Source organism: Sciurus carolinensis, chromosome X, assembly GCF_902686445.1.
Source record: "Sciurus carolinensis chromosome X, mSciCar1.2, whole genome shotgun sequence".
NCBI classification, from domain to species: Eukaryota; Metazoa; Chordata; class Mammalia; order Rodentia; family Sciuridae; genus Sciurus; species Sciurus carolinensis.
Genome location: NC_062232.1, coordinates 53,481,541 through 53,508,173, shown reverse-complemented (window position 1 = coordinate 53,508,173; position 26,633 = coordinate 53,481,541). Strand labels below are relative to the sequence as shown.

Sequence of the window (26,633 nt, the reverse complement as noted above, 5' to 3'; positions counted from 1 at the left end):
CCAAAGCCACAGAACAAAAGTATGTTTTCTATGCAGATCATTTGTTTCAACACATGGCTGCTTTTATAGGATATCAACCCAAGAGCTGAGGACACACTCTTTTCTCTACCCTGGATTCGATACCTTTCCAGTGTCATCTGTCTTGTCCCTGTCCTCCACACCTAGTTACCAGCAGGACCGAAGGCACCTCACTAAGCAACCAAACCACCGTGGTGCATTTACTAAACCATTGGTTTCAATGACAAGGAGGGTCAAAATGGTCTAAGGCAGCCAATTTAAGAGCTGCACTATAACCTGAGGCTTCTCTTTATCCTAAGGGTTAGGTCTGTTTCCATGAGAGGAAAGGCCTGGCTTCATACACATGCAAGAATGACTTTTTTTTTTGTTCCTGGGGATTGAGCCCAGGAGTGTTCTACTACTGACCTACCTTCCCTTTTTGAGACAGGGTCTAAGTTACCCAGTGTGGGCTCAAACTTGGTATCCTCCCATCTCAGCCTCCCATATCACTGGGATTATTATTGATGTGCACCACTATGCCAGGCTTTGTATATTTTGTTTTAGGTACTGGAGATTGGACCCAGGGGCACTTTACCATTGTGCTATATTCCAAGCCCTTTTTTTGAGAAAGGGTCTTGCTAAGTTGCTGAGGTCAGTCTCAAACTTGGAATCCTCCTGCCTCAGCCTCTCTCATTGCTGAGAAGTGCACAACACCTGGCAAAAGATGACTCTTTATAGCACCTTCTCTATTAAGTAAATTAGGTAAGTAGGATTAAGACTCTAACCCTTTATTTTTTGAACTGTAGATTGAGCACAGGGGCACTTAACCACTGAGCCACATACTCAGCCTTTTTATTTTTTCAAGACAGGGTCTCATTAAATTGTTGAGGATGGCTTTGAACTTGCAATCCTCCTTTTTCAGGTGACCGAGTTGCTGGGATTATAGCAACTCTAACCCTTTATGGTCCATTCACCCACAGCTCTAATTCCTGAAAACAGTGCTGTGTAGCAGAGAGTCTTTTTTTTTTTTTTTTGGTGTTCTCTCCTAGTAGAATGTTAAGTTGTTCACAACATGGAGTGTTGCTTGTAGGGTTCACATCATGTACCCAGTGGGAAGGAGAAAGTCTGGGCAGCTCTGATACAGGGTAATTCCCTGGCCAGAATAGACAAGACCATGATCTCTCCATAAGCCTGGAGATCCATAGCTGTACCGCCCCGTCCCCCTTCCCCCACAAAAAAAGCAGCTGATACCCACATTTCTGCACAGCCTCATGTGATAGAATGGATTTTATTATATTTAAGAGAATTCATACAGCATTGATTATTATACAGAGCCATTTCTCAGTGCTCTTTTCTTTCCACTTAAGAAATCGGAATACACCATGATGAGAATTAGAAATGCCAAAACAAGATCACTGGTCATTATCTAGGGTACAAATACACACTTAATTGTTTGACACTTTATTGAACGCAAAGCAAGATTCAGCATCTTTGCTTTCGTTGCACACAGCCGAAGCAGTAGCCCAGGGAAGGGAAGGCGGCACGGTTTTCCTTGGCAGAGAAGGCACGTGCCCCATTGTCCTGTCGTGTTGTGGGAAGATTAACCCATGTTCTGTCGGTTGCCATAGCCCCTAGGATGGGTATCCTTCCAATCATCCCACTCCCTTGCTCTGCGGATTGTTTTCTCATCATCCTCTTCTTCCTTTTTTTCTTGATCTTCCTGTTTCTGAGCTGTCCTTTTGAACTCAGCTGAAGTGAGAATACAAGAAATGGGGAGGTAAGAAATTGAGGGAATGTTAACAAGTACTGCCAGGGGGCTTGGTTCCACTCTGAACATAACCTCAGACAAAGAAAACAGGAATATAGTTAGCTGCCTGCCATGGGCCCAGCAGAAGGGAGAATACTTTCGTTGCTCAATTACTTCCAATATATGCTAATAACAGCAAGAAAAAGGATGCTCTGAGTTGTTTCCACAAGAAGCTGAAAATGAGGCTGGACATAGTGGTGCACACCTGTAATCCCAACAACTCAGGAGGCTGAGACAAGAGAATTGCAAGTTTGATGCCAGCCTCAGCAACTTAGCAAGGCCCTGTCTCAAAAATATAAAGTGCTGGGGATGTTGCTCAGTGATTAAGTATCCCTGGTACAAGAAAAAAAAAAAAGGTGAACTACAGACCCCTCCCCCAACAAATTCTACTTTGTGAAAGAATTCTTGCTAAATAGTCAACAACCTGTTGACAAACAAAAACACTGATACCAATACCAACCAAACCCCAGCAATCCAAAACCACTAATTAAAACATGTTTATGATTTGTGAATGGCCAAGAAGGTGGGATTGCAGGAGAATTTTCCTCCTCTCCTCATTTCCTTTGTTATATATATTTATGCAATTTTTGTTGCATGTGTAAAATTCAAAATCACTGACATTTGGACCCTCCAGAAAAGAATTCCTATGCATTGTTTTGCATATTCTTGGGAAAGGTTCTGAGGTTCAAATGACACTTATTATGCAGTATACACCTGAAATAATTTAAACTAACAGCTACATCTCTCTTTTGCATTAACTTTTTCCTTCGTGAGGTAAAGCAGCATTGTCCTGGCTACCCTGAGTTTGCCCATGAGATACATTCTCATTGAGATCACAAAGAATAAAATATATGGGGATCTGATCTACTGGCTTAGAATAGATCTCATGTTCTTTTCTTAACCTCTTCATTGTAAAATATCAGAAGCCACAAAAATGTGTAAGATAAAAGTTTTTATAAGGAGGTCTTATAGCCCCCATTGGGTCAAGAAAAAGATTTTCTGTAGCCATCCCCAAAGTCTCCATGTTCATCATACAAATCACAAGTTCCCTCCCCCCACAAAAGTAACCACAATATTGCTTTTCTTACTACAAACTTCCCTGAGTTTATTATAGCTTTATAACCCAAGTGTGCATTCCTGTACACCAGCTGTCCATTTGTACTACATTCATTTTTTTATGCAATGATTTTCAGTATAGAGTTGTACAACCATCACAGCAATCCAATTAAAAAAGAATTTCTATCATCCTCCAAATGTCCTTTATGCCCAGTTACTGTTAATTCCCATTACTTCCTTCATCCTAGCCCCTAGAACCACTAATCTATTTTCTGGCTCAAATAGATTTGCCTATTTTGGACATTATATATAAACTATATATATATAGATGTTGTCATCTATAACTGACTTCTTTCTCTTAACACAATGTTTTGGAGGTTAGTCTTACCTACTTAAAAATATTTTGAACTCTGTTTTATCTTTAGGCTCCCCCTCTGCCCCTTTCCAAGTTATCTATTTGATGAAGCTGGGCCCATTTGATCTGTAGTTTCCCAGAGCCTGGATTTTGCTGATTGCACACTCATGATACAGTCTAATGTGTTTCTATGTATTTCCTGCAGATTGGCAACTGGATGCAAATATTTGAGTCATGTTAGATCCTTCTGACATGATTATAAGAGGTGCTACATTCCCTCATCAGGAGGCATATAATATCCATCTTCTTTGTTGTGATTGTTATGATGTGAATATTTTGGGTTTTTTTCCACATTATTTATTGGTACATTATAGTTGTACATAATGATGGGATTTGGTGTTACATATTGTTTTGAATCTTTTATGTCCCCAAAAGGCTATGTGCTAAAGGCTTGGTCACCAGTCTGTGGTGCTAGTGTGAGGTGGTGGAACCTTTAGGACATGGGGCCTAGTGGGAGGTCTTCAGGTCACTGGAGGCATGCACTTGAAGGGGACAGTGAGAGCCTGGCCCCTTCCTCTTTTGTTTCCAGGCCACCATAATATGAGCAGCTTTGCTCCATCATATGCTCCCTGCCATGTTCTTCCTCACCAGTGGTCCAAAAGCAAGAGAGTCAACTATCTATGAACTGAAACCATGAGTCAAAATAAATTTGTACTCCTCAATTGATCATTTCAGGTTTTTTGTCTCAGCAACAGAAAGCTGACTAACAATGATGCTCAATGCCTAGATCCATTACTTTACTGTGATTTTAAAAAGGTGATAAGTTTAACATTTATTTTTCACTGACTAGAAGTTTTTTAAAGAAGAGACTTTCCCTCATTTATTACTATGTAGTTACCCAGTAGGAAAGAAAAACGCTTGATTCTCTCATCTCCCACTTCTCAAGAAAGTAAATGGGTTTCCTGTCACCCTCTAAATCTGAACAATCATTTTTTTGTTTAAATTAAGAACTCATGGATTTAAACATTGGATGGACTTCAAATAACTGCATATTTTTGGTACTGGGGATTGAACCCAGGGGTGTTTTACCACTGAGCTACATCTCCAGCCCTTTTTATTTTTCAAGATAGGGTCTTGTTAAGTTGTCCAGGCTGGCCTTGAATTTGTGATCCTCCTGTCTTACCCTCCCCTGTAGCTGGTATTACAGGTGTTTACCACTGTGCCCAGTTATACTGAACTGTTTTTGATGACCTGGGGAATTTTGAGTAATACTGGTCAGCTGTTTTGAAGGATGTCCCTCAACTGGTATTGCCTGCTTTTCTCAAAATCCGACTAGGGCTATAGGTTTGGAGGAGAATAACACAGAAGTGAAGTATTCTTCTCATCATAACATATTATGTTGTTGACCTCACTGATCACTGATGATATTTTTTTTGTATGTGTGGTGCTGTGAATTGAACCTAGGGCTGCACACATGCTAGGAAACAGCTCTACCACTGATCTACATTCCTAACCCACTGATAATCTTTTTTTTTCTACCCTTAAAGGCTGAGGACTGAACTCAGGGCCTTGTATGCTAGGCAAGGGCTCTGCCACTGAGCTAAATCCCGAACAACCCCCCACTGATAATCTTGATCACCTGATGAAAGGCAGTGACTTGCAGGGTTTTCAACTGTAAAGTTGCTCCTCTCCTTATCTTCCCCTCTGTAGTCTTTGGAAGCAAAGTGCTAAACACATTGCGCACTTAAGCAGTGAGCAGTCAGGCTCAGTTTCCTTAAAGCAGGAATACCTATATAAATTATATGGAAGATTTTTTTCTAGTAGGGGAAATTAATCTCTTCTCCCTCATTTATTCAATAATATGTTTCTATCACTATATGGACTATCAATTATTTCTTTTATTCACTATGAGATAATCCCACACTGTTAGTTATTGTCCTGCTCAAATTTTTTCAGTTTTGGCCACTGATGCTCCATGTCATCTTGTATATCCCTTAACCCAGCTCTACAATCAGCCATTTCTCCAAGGAGCCCTGGTTTCTTTATTAAAGAACAGTATTAGAAAACAGGATTTGCGGGGAGCTGTGGTTGTAGCTCAGTGGTACAGCGCTTGCTTAGCATGTGTGAGGCAATGGGTTTGATTCTCAGCACTGCATATAAATAAATAAATAAAATAAATGTCTATCAACAACTAAAAAATATTTTTAAAAAAGAAAATACTATTTGGAATCCCTATCAATATACCAGTGACATTCTTAACAGAACTAGAAAACAAATCCTAAATTTGTATGGAAGCACACACACAGAGACAAAAGCAATCTTGAGTAAAAAGAACAAAGCAGAAAGCATTATACTAACTTACTTGAAAAATATATTGTAAAGCAATAGTAATCAAAGCAGCATAGTTTTGGTACAAAAAGCATATATGTAGACCAAAGGAATGGAATACAGAGGCTATAAGTAAATCCACAAAGCTACAGCCAAGTGATCTTTGACAAAGGTGCTAATAAGAACATGCACTAGGGAAAAAGATGATCTTTTTAATATATGGTTTTGGGTAAACTGGATCTCCACATGCAGAAGAATTAAACTAGACCCCTATCTCTCACCAGTTACACAAGTCAACTCAAAATAAATGCTCAGATGTAAGACCTGAAACTATGAAATCTCCAGTAGAAAATATAGAAAAAACACTTCAAGACACTCAAATGGGCAAAGACTTTTGGACAAGACCCTAAAAGCATAGGGAAAAAGCAAAAATAGAAAAAATGGGATTACATCAATCTAAAAAGCTTCCACAACATGGCAAAGGGAACAAGAGTCAAGAGACAACCACAGAACGGGAGAAAATATTTGCAAACTATACATCTGATAAGGGGCTAATATCCAGAGTATACAGGGAACTCCAAAACTCAATACAAAAAAACAAAATGAAACAAAACAACCCCACCAAATAATCCCATTAAAAAATGGGCAATAGATCTAAGTAAACATTTCTCAAAAGACACACAAATGCCAGCAGGTATATAAAAATGTTCAACATCACTAATCATTCAGGGAAATGCAAATTAAAATTACAATGAGTTATAACCCCCACTTCAGTACGAATAACTATTATTAAAAATATAAAAGATAACAAGTGCTAGTGATGATGTGCACAAAAGAAACCTTTAAACAGTGTTGGTGGCAATAAATTAGTTCAGCCACTATGGAGAGGAGTGGGGAGGGTCCTTAAATTAAAAAAAAAAAAAAAAAAAAAAAACAGCTACCATGTGACCTAGGAATCCCACTACTAGGCACATATCCAAAGGAAATGAAATCAGTCACTGAGGAGATATCTAGAACTACTGACAACAGCTAAGAAGTGGAAACCAAGTGTCTATCAACTGAGGAGTGGCTAAAGATAATGTAGTACATAAAAACACAATGAAATACTATTTGGCAATCAAAAGGATGAGATTATGGATGGAATTGGAAATTACTACATAAGTGAAATAAACCAGGCACAGAAAGACAAGTGCCACATGATCCCACTTACATGTGGAATATAAAAACTTTGATCACACAGAGGTGATGAAGAGTGGGGGAGATGGAAGGATGGGGAAAGGTAGATCAGTGGATACTAAGTTGCAGTCAGGAGAAAAAAATTGGGTATTCCCTTGCACAGTAGGGTGACTATAGATAATAATAATATACTGTATATTTTAAAAGATAGAAGTGGGCTGGCGGTTTAGCTCAGTGGTAGAGCAGTTGCCTAGCATGTATGCTGCCCTGGGTTCAATCCCCAGTACTCCCCCAACAAAGCTGGGATTTTGAATGTTTTATCACAAAAAGGACAAATACTTGAAGAGACAGATATACTTATCCTGATTAAAAAAATGTACAATGTAATCATGTTTTGAAACATCACGATACCCCATAAATATGTACAATTTTTGTGTCAATTAAAAAATTAAGCATATTTTTAAAAGCAGAAATCAATATTTGTATGTTAAAAGTACTTAGCGCTACTGTCAATTACCTTCTTTTGTGTTTGGTACTGTGGCTGAAACCCAGGACCTCACATGTGAAGCAGGTGATCTACCACTGAGTTACACCCCTGTCCATCCTCCCATTTTTTTTGCAGTTTTTTTTGGGGGGGGATTGAACTCTGGACCTTGCTCATGCTATTGCTGCTCTACCACTGAGCTACACTCCCAGCCCCCAACTATTCTTTTTGAAGCCATACTAGTCAGTGGAAACAGCACCGAAATGTGTACTGAGTCCTGTAGATGTGACCTTAGTAGGAGCCTTTGAAGGTTCCTCCCCTATATTTTATGATAAGATGCTCCAAGGTCATCTCATATATTTCCTGCCTAGACTTGGAATTACTATTTGTCTAAGATATCCTGATTTCTTTTATAGGAATGTTATTTCAATACCACAATCTAGGTTACTAGGTATATTCATTGCTACTGGGTTATTCCCTGTTTGTAAGCCTTTTCAGTGGATACAGCAAAGGAGTGTATTTACATTTAAATATTTTTTTTCATGAGTTTATATTCAGGACTATGGGTTTTTGTTTTTAAACACAACTCTTGAATTACATCTGTATTCTTCCATACTAAAAGTCCTAATTTCTAAGACAGAGGATATAATTAGAATATTTAACACTCATTTACATTAGCTCATATTAAATAGTCTTGGAATAAAAGCACTAACATTGTCACCAATATAATTACTGAGAACAGTTAATTTTTTTTTTGTCTATGCTTTGCCTATTTCTTCATTTTAAAAAATGGCTATACTACACCTAAGTTATCTGAGCACATAGGCATTATACACTCTACCCTCTCCCTTTTAACTCCCACTGTTAATTCTGTAAGTAATTATGTTTACTACTCAACCACCAGCCCTTGTCAATGTCTCTCATCACTGTGGTTGTCTGAATCTCATTCTCTAGCCAATTCCTCAGAGAGAGCCCATGGGAACAGTATTTCCTGAGTTCCTCTATGTTGATAAATGTCTATGCTCTTTATACTCCAAAGTCATTTTTTTGGACATAATATCCCAGCTCACATTTTCCCCCTTTGAGTATGTTAAATATTTGCCACTCTTGTTTTCCTGTGGCATAAAGTATGGTTGTTGAAAGGTTTGAAGGTAATCTGAGATTCTTTCCTTTATAATCACCTTTTGAGTACGGGGAGTGAACCCAGGGGTGCTCTACCACAAGCTACATTCTCAGCCCTGCTCCTTTAAATTTTTCTTTTTTATTTTGAGATAGGCTTTTGCTACGTTGCTCAGGCTGACCTAAATTTTGGGATCCTCCTGCCTCAGCTTCCCAAGTAGCACACATGCGCCACCACACCCAGTTTCTTTGCTGTCTTTAGTATTTGTCACTTTATCTCAAACCCTGATTGTTTCCTTAGTTTAAAAAGTTCTCCTTTTTACCTTAGACAGGCATTTTCTGTTTACTCATTTTTGTTTCGAAAACATTTTGTTGTCTTCCTTTCTGAAATGATTCTTTTCTAGTTGTTGACATCACATTTCTAATTCTCACTTATATGTCCTTTGATATCCTTTTATTTTCTATCTTCCAACTCATTTATATATATTATGATTCAGATTTGTTTTTATCTTTCTAGATTGTTTTCAATTCTTTTCTTTCCTTAAAATAATTTTCTGTGTGATTTGACCTTGAAAATGTTCTCTTCATTTTTTTACAACTGAGATCTATTTCACATATTATGAAATTCTTCCACTTACAGTGTACATTTCCAGTAGTTTGAGGTATATTGAGTTTTTCAACCTTCACCACAATCTACTGTTCATTTTTATGTGAAATAAGTTTTCTTGAGCTTTTACAAAGATGTGTGGTTCAGGGTGGCTTATCTAACTTCACAGAGGCTACATTTCTGCTGTTTTTATAGAAGGTAAAGAAACATGGTGCCTTGCATGATCAGAGTTCCTGGTTCTAGCTCTCTTTCCCACTTTTACCTGAACTTTCTTATCTATTGTTCCTGTCCTGCTTAATTTCAATTCTATTCTTAACAATTTCTCTGCAGTTGGAATCCTGCCCCAGAAGGGAAACCTGGTGGATTAATTTAAAGAATTCCTTAGGGACTATCCTGCTCTGCAAGATTCAGCTAGATTTGCCACTTAACAGTTGAAGAACTATAGTTACTTTTTGCTACACAGCAGTCCATTGTGTGAATATTCAAAATGTCTTTATCTTTTCTAGTGTTTATGGACATTTGAGTAGTGTTCACTCTGGGCTATTACAAAGAAAAATGCTATAAACAATCTTGTGTAGGTATTTTGTAGACATATAGTCTTATTTCTCTTATGTACATACCGAGGAGTACAACTATCAGGTGATGGAAGTATATGTATGTTCAACTTTTGTGGATTGCACCCACTAGATTTATCTTTCTTGTTTCCTTCATTTACTTTGGGCTCAGTTCTCTTTGCTCCTGACTTATGAAGGTGGAATCCTAGTTAGTTGATTTATTCTTCCTTTTTTCTAAATAAAGGGTTGAGAAAGTTATACATTATTTCCTTCTGCACTGCTTTATCTCTATTGCACAAATGTTGATTCTCTTCTCTCATTATCATTCGGTTCAAAGCATTTTCTATTTTTCCTTGTGATTTCTTTGATTCATGGATTATTTAGGTTTGTGTCAATTTTCAAATATCTGGGTATTTTCTAGCCATATTGTGGATTTCTAACTTAATTCCATTATAGTCTGACTACATATTCACTGTGACTTCATTTCTGAAAATTTACTGAGATTTATTGATGGCCCATTAATATGGTCTACCTTTGTTGAATGCACCATGTATATTTGAAAAGGTGTATGCTCCAGTTGTTGGATGTAGTTGTTCTGTAAATATTAAATATTCTGACATGGCTGAGTGTGTTAACCAGATCTTCTGTATCCTGATTTTTGTTTACTATTTCTATGAATTACTGAAAGAGAGGTACTAGAATTCCCAAACATAAAGGTAGATTTGTCTATTTCTCCATTAAATTTGTCAGATCTTTTTCTTCATGTAATTTGAAACTTCTTATAGGTACACACTTATAATTGGTATATTCCTGATCAGTTGCCCCTTTATTAGTATGAAATTTCTCTCCAGAAATACTTTTTGTCCTGAAGTCCACTTTATCTAATATTAGTATAGCTACCACAGCTTTCTTGTTTCCTGTTAGCATGGTATATCTCTCTCATCTTTTTACTTTTGACTAACCTGTATCTTTGTATTTAGTAAAATATCTCTTTATCAGTAGTATGCAGTTGGGCCTGGTAATCTATTCTTTAATTCAAATCTGAATGTTTACTTCATTTACATTTATGGTGTTCTGGATTTGGCTATTCTATTAGGTGTGCAGTAGTATCTCACCATGGTTTTAGTTTGCGTTTTCCTGATGTTATATGATATGGAGCATCTTTTAATATACTTATATCCCATTTGTATATTTTCTTTGGTGACGTGTTTGTTAAAAACTTTGGCCCACTTTTTAATTGAGCTATTCGTTTTCTTATTGAGTTTTAAGAGTTCTTCGTACAATTCAGATAACAGTTTCTATCAGATATATCTTTAGCAAGTATTTTCTCCCAGTCTGTGGCTCGTCTTCTCATTGTCTTGATGCATCTTTTAAGTGGTTGCTCTAGGAAATACAAGATTCATCTCTAACTTTCCAGTCTACTCAGAATTAATATACCATGTGGTTGGCAGCCTCAAAACAGTGCCCAGTAATCCAACTCTCCTAGTATTCAGGCTCTCCAACACTATATCAGGGTTTTTCTATGTGAACAAAGAATATGGAAGAAGTCAATAGTACATCACTTCCAACATTAAGTTATAAAAGACACCAAGGCTTTTGATCTTGGCTCATTCTCTTTCTCAGATAGTTTATTCTGGGGAAAGGAAGATGTTTTATTGTGAGCAACTCTGTTGGAAAGGCCTCCTCTCTTAACCATCATCAATATTTGTGGCAACAGATCCTCCAGCCCCAGTCAAGCTTTCGGAAGACTGTAGCTCCAGCTGATAGCAACCTTATGAGGGACCCTGAGCCAGAACCACTCAGGTGTTCCTGGATTCTTCATCCTTAGAAACTATGTGATACAATGAATGTTTATTATTTTAAGCTATTAAATATTAATTTGTTACAAAGCAACAGTTAATATGTATCATATAAAATAGAAGAATCTCACATATAGTTCCATTTACTGTTTGTCATTTTGCTACAGCTGTCACATACATTACATCTGTTACATTATAAACCCAGCAAGACAATACAATATTTTTTTGCTATAAGAAGCCATATATACTTTTAAGCAATTACTTATGTAGGTAGGGGAAAGTAGTATTTACCACTTAATTACCATTTCTGCTGCTCTTCACTCCTACTTGAATATCCAAGCTTTTATCTGATACCTTTTTCCCTTTAGCCTGAAGAATTACAGCATTTCATTAATGCCAGTTTTCTAGTGAAGAATTCTTTTAGCTTTATCTAAAAATGCCCTAATTTCATCTTCAGTTTTATGGATATTTTCAAAGGATATAAAATGATGGGTTGGCAGTTTCCCATCCCCCAGGCACTTTAAAGATGCTTCATTGTATCTGGCTCCCACGGTTTCTAATGGGAAGTCACCAACAATGCATATCATTGTTCTCCTATACAGAATGTGTATTTTATCCCTGCCTGTTTTCAAAATTTCCTCTTTTGGTTTTTAGTAGTTTAACTATGATGTGACTATGTATGATTTTATTCATATTTAATAACCTGAATCTATAAATGTGTGTTTCACAGATTTGGGGAAATGTGCAGCAACCATCTATTGCTTCAAATATATTTTCTGCCCCCATCTCCCTCTCCAGGTATTCCAATTCCATGGACATTAGACCTTTTTACATTGTTTCACAGGTCACTAAGTTATTGTCTACTTTCTTTAATCTTTTTTTTACCAGAGTAGATAATCCTGATTGATCTTCAAGCTGATACTTGATTCTGTCATTGCCAGTCTGCTATCAAGTTGATCTAGACATTTTTACATTTCAGATGTTACTTTTCAGTTCCAGAACTTTTTTGGGGGGCGGGGGGGGGGTTCCTGTGGGTTGAACCAGGGGTGCTTTACCATTAAGCTACATCCCCAGCCCTTTTTATTTTTTTTTAATTTGAAGCAGGGTCTCATTAAGTTGCTGAGGCTGACATCAAACTTTTGATCCTCATGCCTCAGCCTTCCAAGTCACTGGGATTAAAGGCATGCTCCACCAGGCCTTGCTCAGTTCCAGAATTTTTTCGTGTATCATTTCTATTTCTCTCCTGAAATTTCTTAGCTTTTCATTCATTATAAGCATATTTCCCTCTCTGTGTCCTTGATCCCAGAAATAGCTGTTTTTAACTCCCTGTCTCCTAATTTCTAACATCTGAGGTTGATATCCATTGATTGCCTTTCCTCTTGAAAATGAGTCATGTTTTCCTGTTTTTTCCAAGTCTAATAGCTTAAGATTGAATCCTAGACAATATGAATCGTACACAGATGGTCCCTAACTGATGATGGTTCAACTTACAATAGTACAAAAGTGATATGCATATAAATGTGACTGTATTTCAAATTTTAAATTATGATTTTTTTCCCAGGTCAGCAGTGTACAGTGATTCTCTTGACACCGGGCAGCAGCAATAAACCAGAGCAGCCAGTCACACAATCATGAGGGTAAACAACCCACACTCTACAGTATGCTATGTTGCTAAGATGTTCAGTAGGCTAGCTGTATTTTACACTTATGATGGGTTTATCAGGATGTAACCCTGTTTCAAGTTGAGGAATATCTATCAACATTGTAGATATTCTGAATTATTTAGTTCCTCTAAAGAGTGCTGATTTTTCATTTTAGAAGGTAATTAACTTGTCCAAAAACAAAATGCCAAATGCTACCTCCCTTGGATTGGGAAATGGTTGAATTTTCCATTTAGTTATTTTAGTCTTAGCTAAGGTGCTTTAAGTTCATTCTGTACATGCAGAGTTTAGGAGTTAGCTACAGATTTCTGCAGGGTTTATATACAGAATTAAGGATTCTCCACTTTGGTTCTCTCCTTTCTGGGATACCCTCCCTTTTCAGTTGCTACAGTTACCCTGAACTCAGTTCTCTAATTCCTCAATGAACACGATAATAAGTTTCTATCCAAATTTTAGCTATTCCATATCACAGAAACTGCAAACTTCCCACAGATGAAAAGCTATGAAAAATATACAAAACCCTTTCAAATGACCACTATTTTCTGTAGTATAGTAGAACAGCACTGAAGCTGAGAACTGAAAGGCCTGAATTTAAATCCTAGCCTGACCACTCACTTAGCTATCCTATGGTAAGCTATCCCATGTCCTCGTCTTAAAATGGGGATAGGAATGTCTGCTTCATGAGTTTGTAAGAAGAGGGTCAAATGTGTTAAGAAAACCAAGGCTCAGATGTTCCATCTGTTTAGTGGCAAGAGTTGGGCTGGTCACCCCAGGTCTGTCCATTCTTGTTCTGCTACACCCGATGGCATTCACCTTTCTGATGGCCACTCTACATCTTTGGATTCCAAAGACACTTTTCGAGTTGGGCACCAAGAATATAAGAAGTCAAAGTCCCTGCTCTCAACGAATTCCAAGTACAAGAAAGTGTTGTCTGCCCTCCAGTTTATGCCTGATTCTGGTCTCTCTCTAGTGCCTTCGGGTAATTGTTTTTTTTTAAATATTTTGTTCAGTTTGTAACTGTTAATCTGTATGCAGGGTTGGCCCAATACAACCTGCTCTGCCATTATAAAAGATGAATTACTATCCATGGATTTTTGGCTTTGCTATATTTTTGCTGTTTTTATGTCATGATACCTGGAGAAATTCACAGACTATGCTGCTACTGTCCCCATCCTCCTAGAATAATCTATTTCTTTCAATTATAAACATGACACTGCCTAGAAACTTTCCCCAGATTACTCCCAAAAGGAAATGACATTTCAGAATTTAATTACCAGGGAGTAATGGATCAGTAGTTAAGTTATTTCCCCCCACCTCTACATACCTGATGTTGCCTTGGCTATTCCCTGATCGGGTAATGCTCCGAATTTTCGATGCTGCTCATACCAGTCACTTACTGTCATAGTTGCCAGACTTGGATAACCAGCTCCAAATACTCTGCAAAAATTACATTGCACTTAGAAAACGAAACAAAAATAACAGCATTAATAAGCCTTTTTACTTTAATGACAAGGCCTGTGTCTGCTTCAGTCTCATGCCCCTACCCAGCTCTCTTCTGAACAGCTGTACAACCAACCATGAAGATATATAAAAAGAGGCATCCCGGAAGGGACACTGAAATCAAGAGCTTGCATGACAAAATAAGCAGCCCAGGATCATTTCCCAATAAGCAATCCCAGAGGCCAATGCCCCACAGAGCAGTAATGACACTGTGGAATGAGAATTTACAGTTGGTGGCCTCTGGAAGGCCACTATGTGGAAAAGCATCAAGAACTCAGAATTAAATTATAGAAAAACAAATATGTCCTTTTGAGAATTTCGTTGAAGGCAGGAAAAAATAGGAATAATGGAAAACTTAAAAAGTACATGATTCTCCATTACATTCCTTCTTCTTCCTGCTTTTCTTATTTCTATGCAAAGGAAATGACTGAGAAAGACAGACATGAAGAAAGTATCAAGATCATTAATATCCCTTTGATGAAAAAACGGTTTCCATAGGTGGAGCCATGATTTTTCTGCAATGCCCATTCTGTGCATCACTCATGAACTGCCATGGAACCATCAAAAAACAGGGGGCTGCAAAGGTAGACCACTTTCCAGTACTACCTACTTGGCTTGGGCCTTGTTCCGAGTAAGTACGAAGGGTTTCATTGGAGGCCTCTCCTGAAGAGACTCTGGGTGAGAAGTTGATGCCTAAGAAGAAAATAAATTTCAGAGGTGCATTTGCCATTTTACCTACCTATCATTCAGGTTCTCAAGTCTTTTGGTGTTAGAAAAGCTCTGGATTCAAAATTCACCTACTTTCTATTTATCTGTCTTTAAGATACAGCTCTCTTGAGGGACTTGACTATTTTGCTAAAATTGAAAGTTCTCCCAGAAATCTTACCACAAGAAAAAAAATTACTAGATTTAAAACTACTGGTTCCAGCCAGGGGTGGTGGTACACACCTGTAATCCCAGTGACCTGGGAAACTGAGGCAGAGGGATAGCAAGTTCGAAGTTGGCCTCGGCAACTTAAGCAACTTAAGCAACTAGTGAGACCCTATCTCAAAAATAAAAGGGTTGGGGATATGACTCAGTGGTAAAGTACCCCTGGGTTCAATCCCCAGTACCAAATAAATAAATAAACGAACTAAATTTAAAAAATATCCCCTCCAGAGGAGTTTCCAAAGCCCCTTCCATGTTCCATTTAAATTCCTGGAGCTGGATTTGAAGCCTTTTTCCTCACCTTAGCCTTCAGTGGAAATGCTGAATGAATTAAGTCCCTTCTAAAACCTCTTCCAATGTAATTATGCTAACAATTGTCAAGAACCCCTAGGGGGTTTTTAAAATGGATGTGTCTAAATCAAAGGGGGGAGGATGGGCAGAAGTTTCTGTAAAAAGGTATACAGAAATGTTTCAAGGAACCTTGGCTTTCTAGGAAATACACGGAAACAAAGAATGGTCAAAGAAAAGGTGCTCACTTTGTTCTAGCTTCATAATCCCAATACTACACATGAGAGTGTTTTAAAAAATAACCACCAAACAAAGGGACAGGGCAGGATCCACAAGAGTCCAGCCTCAAAATGCTTGAAAACCACTAATTTGGATATGCTCAAAAGGGCCTTATGGCCCCTTAGAATACTAATTGCTCATTCTTTGATCTTTTAACAGGAAGAACTAGGTTGATATATCCTGAGGCAAGGTCCTGGGCTAATTAGTACAAAACAAATTAGGAAGGGGTTTCTCTCAGGACTTAAGTAAATGCCTGTGACCAGCTGACAAATTCAACTCAATTCATGTTGCAGCTTGTACCAAAGAGCAAGTGGCAGCACAGCCTATCCTTTTGAAGAAGCAGCTCCAAAACAGGGTTAGGATCTTCAAAGACAGCCAAAGCTGTGTTACACCAGGTTTTCTTTACCAGTATTCTGAGCATTCTGTGCATGGAGATGTCCTTGCTCTGGTGTCTCCTATTTGGGTGATCTAAAGGTGTGAGAGTGCATCATTGTGTAAGGTTAAGTTCTAAGTCCTCCCCCAACCTAAACACACTCCCTGGTCTTTGTCTCATCTTCTTCTTTTTACTCTTTTCTCTCTCTCCTCCCAGTTTTATTTTTCTTTCCCATTCCCATCCTATTCTTCTTTCCCTTTATCATAGTCAAGCAGATTTTAAAATCCTCCCTTCCTATGCCTCACTAAAGCAGCCATGATTTGCCACAGCCAAAACCAATTTTTATGTCAGGGAAGTCTCTGTCCCCCATGCTATGTCACAAAATTACAAATAACTAGAAGTGTGTTACAGATTAGAAAGCACTGGGGAATGCTATTGTAAGTTAAAGAGAAAGTTACCCTAGTGAACCATCAGCTTTTATCTGCTTCTCCTATTAAGAACTATGATTTTACAGAAACTTACAAAGATTTTAATTGATTACTCTCCTGTAGAATATTCGACCCTCTCATGGCAGCATTTTGAGCTGTGTGGTCAGCGACCAGGCTTACCTCTCTTGAAGAGTCTTTTTCTCTCAGGATCTTTATTTCCTGGTCAATGCTCTCAATCTCTTCTAAGCTGATACCAATCCACCTCCGAAGCTGAAGGAGGTGATATTCACGAACACGCTCATCATCTGCTTGACCACTTTCCACAGCAGATTTCAGTGCAGACAACCTATGCTCCACCTCCTTCTTCTGCTTGTATCTGTTCCACAGAAAAGCATTACCCATGAACTTAAAAATAAAGAGGTATTCCTTCAAAAGAAGGCCATGCTAAGTTTTTACCTTTGCAAATGTCCAGGTAGTAAGTACACAGATTTCCACTTTGACAGGAATATAAATTCTATAACCGAGAGCCTGTCACCAGGCAGTTCCCTCAGACTACGAAGCAAGGAAGGGCCCAAGAGAGGCTGAGAAATAACATTCTGAGCCAGAAAAATACAGCTGTACCCTGATCTCAACACATCCTGCCATAATCTTTAGGGAGAGTATACCTTAGTCATTTGATTATATCAACCCTGAATCAACTGTGTGCTTAGTGACACACGGTGCTTCCCACAGGGCTTCCAATTGAGAATTATACCCTCAAAGAATCATAGAATGTTAGGGATTATTTACTACCTATTGATGTAGGAATTCCTTGTGAAACAGCCTAATAAATGATCATCTCTTTTCTTCCAGGCAGAACATTCCCAGAACTTCTGACTCATCCTTATCTAATTTAAAGACTCAAACACTTAGCTACCCTTTTCAGGATACATTCTAGTATATCCTCTATCATTCATCCAACAAATATCTCCAGAGTGCCTATTGTGTGATCAGCACTTTTAGTGCTGGAGATACAGTTTATAAAAGAAAGTTGTTGCTTTCATTCTAGTGTGGGAGAAGGCAGAGAAAGAGATGACAAGTCAGGTCTAAGTACTGTGAAGCAGTAAAAAGCAAGGTCAAGTGGGTTGAGTGAAGGTGTGAAAGTAGGAGTGCTATTATATTTAAGGTGGTCAGGAGAGACATCTGAAAAGGTGGCACCTGAGCAAAGCTTTCAACCAAACAAGCAACTCATACCAATATCTGAAAGTGTTTTAAGAAAAGAAAACCCAAAGGCCCAGGAAGAGTGACTGACCTGCCATGTTGTTTGGGAAAAAACAGCCCTTGTTTTGGGGCTGGAAATGTGAAAGAGAGTGATAAGAAATGAGGTCAAGAGAAAGCAAGCCAGGGTCATAATGTGTAGAATATTGTAGGCCATGATACCCAAAATACCAAATACCATGATATTTTGAGTGAGATGGGAAAGCCACGGGAGGTTTTTGAATAGAATACATGACATGAATCAACAGACACATGAAAAAACTTTCCTAAAAAAAATATGGGTCATTCTGGTGTTGTGTGGAGTCAGGGCTGAGAAACAAGGGTAGAATCACAGGGAAAGCAATTGAGAGAATACTGGCACAATCCAGGTGAGAGGATATAACTTGAAGGAGGGAAGTAGTGATGGAGAGGGTGAGATGTAGATATATTTAAAATATAACCTGATATATTTATCAAATTATCACAGGGGTCCAGGATTAATGAAAAGTCAAGAACCACTGCTCTGGAAACACTCTGTTATCAAAAATTTTAGGTTCCTCTGCTCTTTTTGCCCAACAAATTGGCATTTTAAACAACTGTCACACCCTCATTATCAGTAGGCTTCTGAGTAAAATACTACAAAGTTCAATTCCTAGCTCATCAATGCTATTAGTGATACTACCTGAGAATGTTTTAACCATTCCCACTGCTACCCCCACCTTCTTTCCTGGTGGTACCTATGTAACAGGGGGAAATAAACATACCATGGCCTTAGAATATATATATTCCAGGATAAGTTCTGGGTTAGTCTAGGGGTCCTCTGAATAAGGTTCTTGTGCTTTTTTCCCATTCTCCTTATGTGTACAGCCCCACACTTTTTTGCTCCCTTCCTTCTTTTCCACTTCCTTGCTTCTGTGATTTGGCTCTTTTTCATCCTTTAGACTTCTGGCTGCTCAGCACCTGCTCTTTTAGATCAGTGTTTTAAAACCATTTTGTCTTGGCAAAAGAATTCTGTCTTCTAATGAGAGCTTATATGGAAACCCAATAATTAATAAACAAATAAAAGCTGCCTTAATGGAATCAGGAGGGTTACCAACATTAACTCAGGCACTGTGGTAGAATCTTAGGGCCTTGAGGAACAGACTGAAAACAATTGTTCTAGACTTCTTTACTATTCTAGATTTCCCATGGTGGGCCATTACATGGAAATAGTCCCTAAAATTCTAAAATTCCCTACCCCTGCTCCCATGACCCTTTGATTCTGGGAGACTTTTTTCTAAGCTGGTGAACAGAGCTAAGGAACTAAAAATTTTTCAAATGGGTTAACTATAAATCCTTACTAACCAATTTTAGCTTTTTGTTCATCCTCTGGGGAGACTTCATCCAACAATCATGCTTGCCAGAGGGCAGCCAATACAGAATTCAATTTCCCTTTTCACTTAAAATCTCTGCAGCCTCACCCTTTCTCTTTTACTCTTGTCTTTAAAGAGTTGTCATTGCCATTCTACTTTCCTATCAATCTAGTCCCCAATCACATTCTTGTAGGCCTCACTCTATCAATCACCTTTCCTACCATTAGCAGCTATATTTTTTTACTCTATTGGTGCCTTTCCCATTTTAGAAACACTTTCCCTCAACCCATTTTCTACCTTTTCAAATGATACACTCTTTTCTATGCTACCGAGGAAATAAGTATTAGAACTGGGAATTTAAAGACCTGAGTTTTAGATCTTAGCCTGCCCACGTACAAGCTATATAATTTTTGGCAAGCCAATTCTCAGAGCTCATTTCCACAGTTCCAAAATGGGGGTCTATTTCATGCAGTTGCCAAGAGGATCAAATGGAAAAATACACATAAAAATGCTTTGTAAGTGACAACACAAATTTTATGAGCTGATGAGGAAACAGGCTAGAAGAAGCTAGGAAGTGGTAGAAATTGGTCAGCCCAGTCTGTCTGATTCCAAAGAATCTTTTTTTCTGATACACCATATTGTTTCCATCTTTCTGATTACCGTTCATCTGTTCCTCTCTCTATAATACTTACTCTGACACAATTACTGAATGGGCACCAAGGGATACAATGATACAATTAGATACTAAAATACAATTACTATGGTTTCTGAGCTTGAGGAGTTACAAGTCTGGAGACTAAGAGTCATGCTGTGATAAGTAACATGAACTAAGAGCTACAGTATCAGCAGGATAAGAAAGGAAAGGCTTCAAAGAGGACATAACATCTGCTCTCTTTGTAAGTTCTCCTGTATGTACCTTGTTGAGTCTCTTAACCTCTGATTGCTCTTTTTCCTCTTTTTCTTTCTCCCTTAATTTGCCCCAAGGTTTTATCCTTAGCTTTTTTCTTTCTACTTGATTTTACTTGGAAAACTCATGCATACTCACCATAGTAGAAGGCTCCTAATTTTTTGCATCAGCCACAAAACAGTCTCATAAATTATAATTGCACATTTCCATGTCTATGGAAATGGCTATCCAGTTGTCACTTTAGGACCTAAATTCAGTAAATCCCAAACTAGAGTCGTTACTTACCCAGCTTCTACTTCTTCAGTTCTGTCAAAAGAACGGAGGTGCTGTTAAACAACCAGACTCACATTCACTCCTCAAAGATGGGAATTAGAAAACATACGTGAAGAAACAGGTTTGAGAGAGGAAAGACATACCATTTAGATGTTTCATTTAGGAAGGCCGCATTGTCTAAAGTCATTGGTGGGGAACTTACAGAAAGTAAAGAAGTCTCTGAATTGGGGTGTGTGTGTGTGCGTGTGCGTGTGTGTGTGTGTGTTGCTGGGGATGGAACCCAGGGCCTCATGCCTAGTAGGCAAGTACTCTACGATTGTGCTACACCCCCAGCCCTGAATAATTTTTCTAATCCTATCAATGCTTCTTATAAAAGTAGTACCTATGATATCTATAACTTCATTTTTAATCACTTTATCCTATTTGGAATTCTCTTGTCTTTCTCTCTTCCCTTTCAATACTCTGCACACATCTATTCCTTACACAGACCTCTGCCCATACACTTAACTTCTGCCAAACCAGGCTATTATCTATTCCCTGTACATAGCTTAATCTACCTGCCTTTGGGCTATTGCTCACATTGTTTCTCCTGCTTGTCAGCAGCAAATATTGCTTAAGCACCTTCTACATGCCAGGCCCTGTGCTAGGCATATGAGAGTGAATGAGAAAAATGGCTTCTGCCCTCATGGAGTATACATGTATACATGTATACATGTAGTAGGGGAGAGAGACAAAACCCAGAAAAACATACATGAAATCACTGCATGTGAGATAAGTGCATGAAGGAAACAAACATGGGGCAAAGAGACAGAATGACAGATGTTAAATAGAGAATGGTCTAGAAAGGCTTCTCCAAAAAGAGACATTTGAGACCAAAAAGATAAAGAATTTGCCATATAAAGAGCATTCCATGCAAAGAGAACAGGATGTACAAAAATTCAACAGAGGAACTGTGTCTGTCAAAGAACTGAAAGGTAGCTACTGCAGCCAGAGTCTATTCAATGAGGGGAGAATGTTCACAATGAGACTGGAGAGACAGGGACCAGATCATGCAAGGTTTAGTTAGTGGTTTGGCTATTTCAGATGAGAGATGCCAGTGGCCTAGACTGAGGTATGCTAGTGGAGATGGAGAGAAATAGAAGGACAGGCAATACTTTTTGTGGCTAGAATTCACAGGCCTTGCTGACAGACTACATGAAGAAATTCAGAAAGAGGGAGGAATTGAAGCTAACTCTTAGGGTTCTTGCTTACATACCTGGCTGAATGGTGGTGTACTTACTGAGATGGTGAAGACTGGGGCATGGGAGTACACTTGGGGGTCAAAAAGCCAAGGGTTTGGGCTTGGGCTGTAGCTCAGTGGTAGAGTGCTTGCCTAGCATGCACGAGGCCCTGGGTTTGATCCCCAGCACTGCAAGGAACAAAAAATAAATACGTAAATAAATAGATGAAAGAAAAAGCCATGGGCTCGGGGTATAGCTCAGTGGTGGGGTGGGGGGAGGAGAGCCAAGGGTTCAATTTTATCACATGTCAAATTTGAGATGTCTATGAAACACCCACAAAGGGTGCTGGAAGTATGGTTCTGAAGGTCAAGAGGCGTCTGGGCTAGTGATATGAAAGTGGGAGCCATTAGCATAAAGATAGTGTTGCTATCTCATCTGTGAGACATTTTTTAAAAATGTTCAAATGAACTAGAGGTATAGTTCAGCAATAGAACACTTGCCTAGTGCATATAAGTCCCAGCGCCAAAGGGGGAAAAAAAGAAAGAAAAGAAAAAGCTCAAAGATCAAGCTTGCAGGCCAAAGAAATGCAAACCAAAATAATGAGATACCCTTTTCTATTTGCCCAATTGGATTTCCTAAGTACAATGGGACATACTCTGAAATTCTGCTATTGTGGGAAGTAACAGTTACCACATACTAAGAACTTTAAAATATTCAAACAAAATATTCAAACACTTTGACCTAATTACTGATCCTTCTAGAAATCTATCCAAAGGAAAGAGAGGTAGATGTGGCTAAAGATGATTGTACATAGCATTAAATAGCCAAAAAACCATAGTCTAAATATTTGACAATAGATTAGTTTAAATAATCATGTTACAACTATGGGCGGAATATCATATAACTATTAAATGTCATGGATTTGAAAGACATGAGGAAATGCTCACAATAAAATGTTGGGTTAAAAAAAACAGGATAAAAATCTATATTTACAGTATTAGTCCAAATTTATTAGCTAACATAACTATATATCTGAAAGAAAATACATCAGAAGTTAACAATGACATCTATGAGTACTAGGATTAAGCTTATTTTTTAATTTTTAAAATATTCTTGTTTTGTAAACTTTCTACAATAAGCATTATTACTTTTACATTCAGGAAAATCTGTCATTTCTATTTTTAATCATTCTTTAAAACTCATCTTACATGCCATTCCATTCTGAAATTTTTCCTCATTCCTCCAACTACATGTGAACACTCCCCATCTTTCTCCACAACACTAAGTATCTATGACATTTAGTCTTCTTTTTTGTATAATTATTTGAATAAGATTCACTGTTTAAACTACCTGTTATATGTCAATAGGCTGCCCCCAATTTCTTATAAAAGATATGATGCCAAGCTCTACTTTCAATTCTATATCCCCAAAATATCGTTCACTGTCACTCACTATCCCCTTATTAGAGTATATTATTCTTCATAGCCCTTACAACTAAAATTACATTATTTACTAGCTTATTATCTGTCTCCATCAGAAAAATAGCTTCATGATGGCACTGGAATTGTCTGGTTCTCCAATATCTAGAATAGTTCCTGGCACAAAGGGCTCAATAAATATTTGTTGAATGAATTAACCAATTTTCAGCTATCTAGACCACGCCTCTCTTCTAAACTTCAGGCCCGATACCTCTATTTGGATGTCTTCTAGGCATCTTAAACTCAAAATGTCTTAATAATGAATTCATCCTCTCCCCTATCATCCTCTATTCCCCAGCTCAGTGAATTCCAGAGCCAATCACCTTAATCAGAAACATGGACATTTTTCTGACTGCTTCCTTATCATACCTCCCACAACCAATTTAATCATCAGGTTTTCTACAGATTTTATTCTCTTCAGTACATATAACCCTTCTCTCCTTCTCCCAATGCCCTAATGAGCCATCATCACCTCTGTGACCTAACTGGGTCTAATGTATTAGTTAAAATGCAAATATGACCATGCTAGTCTTTTAAAAAATTCTTCAGTGTATCCCAGTTCCCAAAGTAAGCTCCTTAACATAACCTACCCAAAAAGGCAGCTAAAAATTATGATGCTGTGCTGTTCTATGTGTTTTTACCTAATTTATGCTTAACCCTCTGAAATAGGTACCATTACTATTTAGATTTCACATAAGAGGAAACTTGAGGCTCACAAAGGTTAAATAACTTACCCAAAGTCCAATGGCTAAAAATAAAACTAGGACTCAAATGCAGATCTCTGACTGTGCAACCCATATCCCCTTAGCCACAAATATATAAACCTTGTGGACTTTGAGTGCTTACTCTAAGCTAAATACTCAGTATGTATTTCTCTTCCAATCCTCATACCTACTCTATAAGGAGGGACCTATTATTATCTCAATTTTGCAGTAGGGGAAATTAGGTAACTTGCCCCCAATCCCAAAGCAAATGATGGAGCTGAATTAAAACACTTTCCAAAGTTCTTAGCAACCAGGTTGCTCCTTCACCTTTCTTAGATTCCACGCTTGCTTTGGTCTGGATCCTAGATTTTCAGTATCATTCCTTTCCCCTTTCTTCCACCCCTTCGTGTTCTAGCATCACTTAATTGCTTGTGGGTGCTGTTCCACCCTCATACATCTCCACCTCAGCACTGTTTCTTTAATGCTCACATGGCTTTACAATTGCTATTACCTCTGCTGGCTAATGCTCTTCTCTTCCTCAGGATAATATTCTTGTTTATCTGTAAACAACTCTGCACAGGAATCACCTTTTCCAGGGAGCCTTCTCCTCTCTTTAATTCCCTCTTTGGCTAATGCTCTCATAGTTCCTCATACATCTCTTTGTGACATCATTTTATATTGTTTCTAGATCTGTTTCCTTCACCAAAATGTCTGATAATCAAAGACAAGAACCACCCATACAGTTTGTATCCACAATGCCTAGCATAGTTTCTAGACATTGTGAGCACCCACTGAATGTTAAAACAAACAACAAAAAACTAGGAGTAAGCAACTTTTTCAAAGTCACATCATGAGGTTGTGTTCAGGACATTACACATCTGATCCAGTACTGTTAGAACTACGCAACAATAGAACATAGACTAGAGCTCTGAGACACTGTGCCCTTCAGAGATATTTACCCCACACAAATATTATGCTGTGATGTGGAAAAGGTTGGGAAATACTGCAAAATTACATTGCTACACTTGGCAGTAGGGATCTAATGGTTAGGAATGGTCACCTCAACAAAGGCAGAGGCTTCTCAAAAAACTCAGTAAAGTTTGCTCTCACCAGGATCTATGCTCAATAAAAACCAAAAGACTGACATACACCACTCTGTCCTTCACACACACAAAAGCACATGCACCCCGCCCCATAACACTTCCATTGGGCAGTTCTCAAATTACTGCTATTGACCCACCTCTCTATTTTAGCCTGTCTTTGAGATGCCATAGCAACGAGGCTAGGATAGGCCATGGAGGAACTAGCAGTGTTATTTTCAGCTGAGTTGTTCTTGGTTTTGGGCAGCTGAAACCGTGCCACATGATAGTAATGGCACTGAGTTAAGAAGTTTATAAAGTGTTCTCGAGCTTGCTGCAAATGCTCTAGACGCTTGCTGGGGTTCACTTGTTTCATGGTGAGGGCTCCTTGAAACGCTGGCACCATCAAGTACTTCAAGTCGGTGGAAGCAATCTCTTCCAAATCTTCATTTCGGCTGGAAAGAGTAAAGAGCAAAAGAGGAGGCTGTGAAGCCTGGCCGATCATTCAAACTGTGGCCCTTGCTTCCTGGGGAAGAGGAGGGCTAGGAAAGAGTGGAGCAAAGGCAAGAGCAGCCAGTTTCTATATAAATAGCCCAGTGCTCACGCCCAAAGCCTATGCAGTCAGAATCATGCGTTATCAATCATCTTGGAAGATAAGTAGATAATGTAAACAACGTACACATGATTGCAGCGAGTAACAACTTAAGGATCTTAGTCAAGGTCCTTTCCACCCAGGCGCAAGGGCTCCACCCTTGGCAACCATTGTTACTTTCGTTCTCAGCCGTTATTGCCCTCTCCCCACCTACCTGAACAAATCAAGCTGTGATAACATTTCAGTAGCCTTCTCAAGAAGGTCCAGTGCCTTTAACACCTTATCTTGAACTATCCGGGAACCGGTGGGTTCAATCGCTACTTCCACTTCATCCAGAAGCTTCCTGCTGGTTTCGAACAACTCAGGAAGCCGCGGCAGCTCTAACTCGTCTTCAGACGCTGCCATCTTGGGGGAGGGAGGAACCCGGAAGACCTCACTTCCGGGGTCAAAGGCAATCTTTGTAAAGGAGGATTCCGGGAGCCCCTACGACACCGGAAGTGGCGTCGCATTGGCCAGTCACTTCATTGTTACAAAAGCGTCAAGAGACTTCCGGGAGCAGCAGTTTGCCGGCCCTGGCAACCGAATTTCCATAGACCCATTTTGCCAGGCAGCGGGTTAAAAGTTGTAGGCATCTGTTAAAAACAAACACACAAAGCAAAACCCCAAGCGCCGTTTTAAGATCTGCTCCTCATGGCCGACACTGGGGCTGGGGAGTTCCGTGGGCTCTGACGCCAAAGGGAGACGAGACTGAATTCAGAGCGCAGACGAGAGCGAGCTTTAGGGAGCGGTCAGGAGCGCGCCTTACCTCGCGAGTCGCCCTCCAAGTTGAGGAGCCCGGGCAGTCAGAGGCTCAGGTCGCCGCGCCGCAATCACGGTTCGCAGGTCTGGTTGCGTGAGTGTGAAGTGCAAGTGGCGCCCCCCTCCGGCTTCCGTCACCCACCAGATGGAGCTCCGGGTTCCTCCCAACCAATCCTCGCCTGCCCTGTTCCACTTCACGTAAACCCCCTCCTCCCCACACACTCCTACACACTTGGTGTCGATACTGGAGCCTCTC

General features: G+C 39.0%; 2 protein-coding genes and 1 non-coding gene across 6 annotated transcripts in view; 2 read left to right on the top strand and 1 right to left on the bottom strand.

Annotated features, from left to right (window-relative positions):
* Pdzd11 (PDZ domain containing 11) overlaps positions 1-14,035 on the top strand; it is a 117,058-nt gene extending 103,023 nt beyond the window's left edge. The window contains exon 6 of one of the 2 annotated variants that reach the window (XM_047537097.1): positions 12,844-14,035. In XM_047537097.1, the coding sequence (XP_047393053.1) occupies positions 12,844-12,917 (74 nt within the window). In that variant the 3' untranslated portion in view covers positions 12,918-14,035. The remainder of the gene's footprint in view (positions 1-12,843) is intronic. The other variant, XM_047537095.1, reaches the window with a different exon arrangement.
* Positions 1,262-26,495, bottom strand: Igbp1 (immunoglobulin binding protein 1). Of its 3 annotated transcripts, none has more exons than XM_047537084.1 (7): positions 26,385-26,495; positions 25,794-26,211; positions 25,149-25,442; positions 16,919-17,114; positions 15,054-15,136; positions 14,268-14,380; positions 1,262-1,746 (listed from the first exon to the last, which is right to left on the bottom strand). In XM_047537084.1, exons 2-7 carry the CDS (start codon positions 25,982-25,984, stop codon positions 1,598-1,600), a joined length of 1,026 nt encoding a protein of 341 aa, XP_047393040.1. In that variant the 5' UTR covers positions 25,985-26,211; positions 26,385-26,495; the 3' UTR covers positions 1,262-1,597. The 3 variants fall into 3 exon arrangements, with proteins under 3 accessions (XP_047393040.1, XP_047393042.1, XP_047393043.1); XM_047537087.1 differs by lacking the exon at positions 1,262-1,746 and adding an exon at positions 11,108-11,314; XM_047537086.1 differs by having other exon boundaries at positions 25,794-26,424.
* Positions 21,849-21,920, top strand: Trnaa-agc (transfer RNA alanine (anticodon AGC)). The gene has a single exon. It is a non-coding gene; the product is annotated as a tRNA-Ala (tRNA).
* Positions 26,496-26,633: the final 138 nt, after the last annotated feature.

What these genes read in the sequence shown, in the direction of transcription:
- Igbp1 (XM_047537084.1), bottom strand. Translation starts at nt 25,984, where the DNA reads ATGGCAGCGTCTGAAGACGAGTTAGAGCTGCCGCGGCTTCCTGAGTTG. An exon ending in AAAAAGACTCTTCAAGAGAG is followed by an intron (nt 15,137 to 16,918) that starts GTAAGCCTGGTC and finishes TTTTCTTCTTAG; the next exon opens with GCATCAACTTCTCACCCAGA. An exon ending in CGGAACAAGGCCCAAGCCAA is followed by an intron (nt 14,381 to 15,053) that starts GTAGGTAGTACT and finishes TAATTTTTGCAG; the next exon opens with AGTATTTGGAGCTGGTTATC.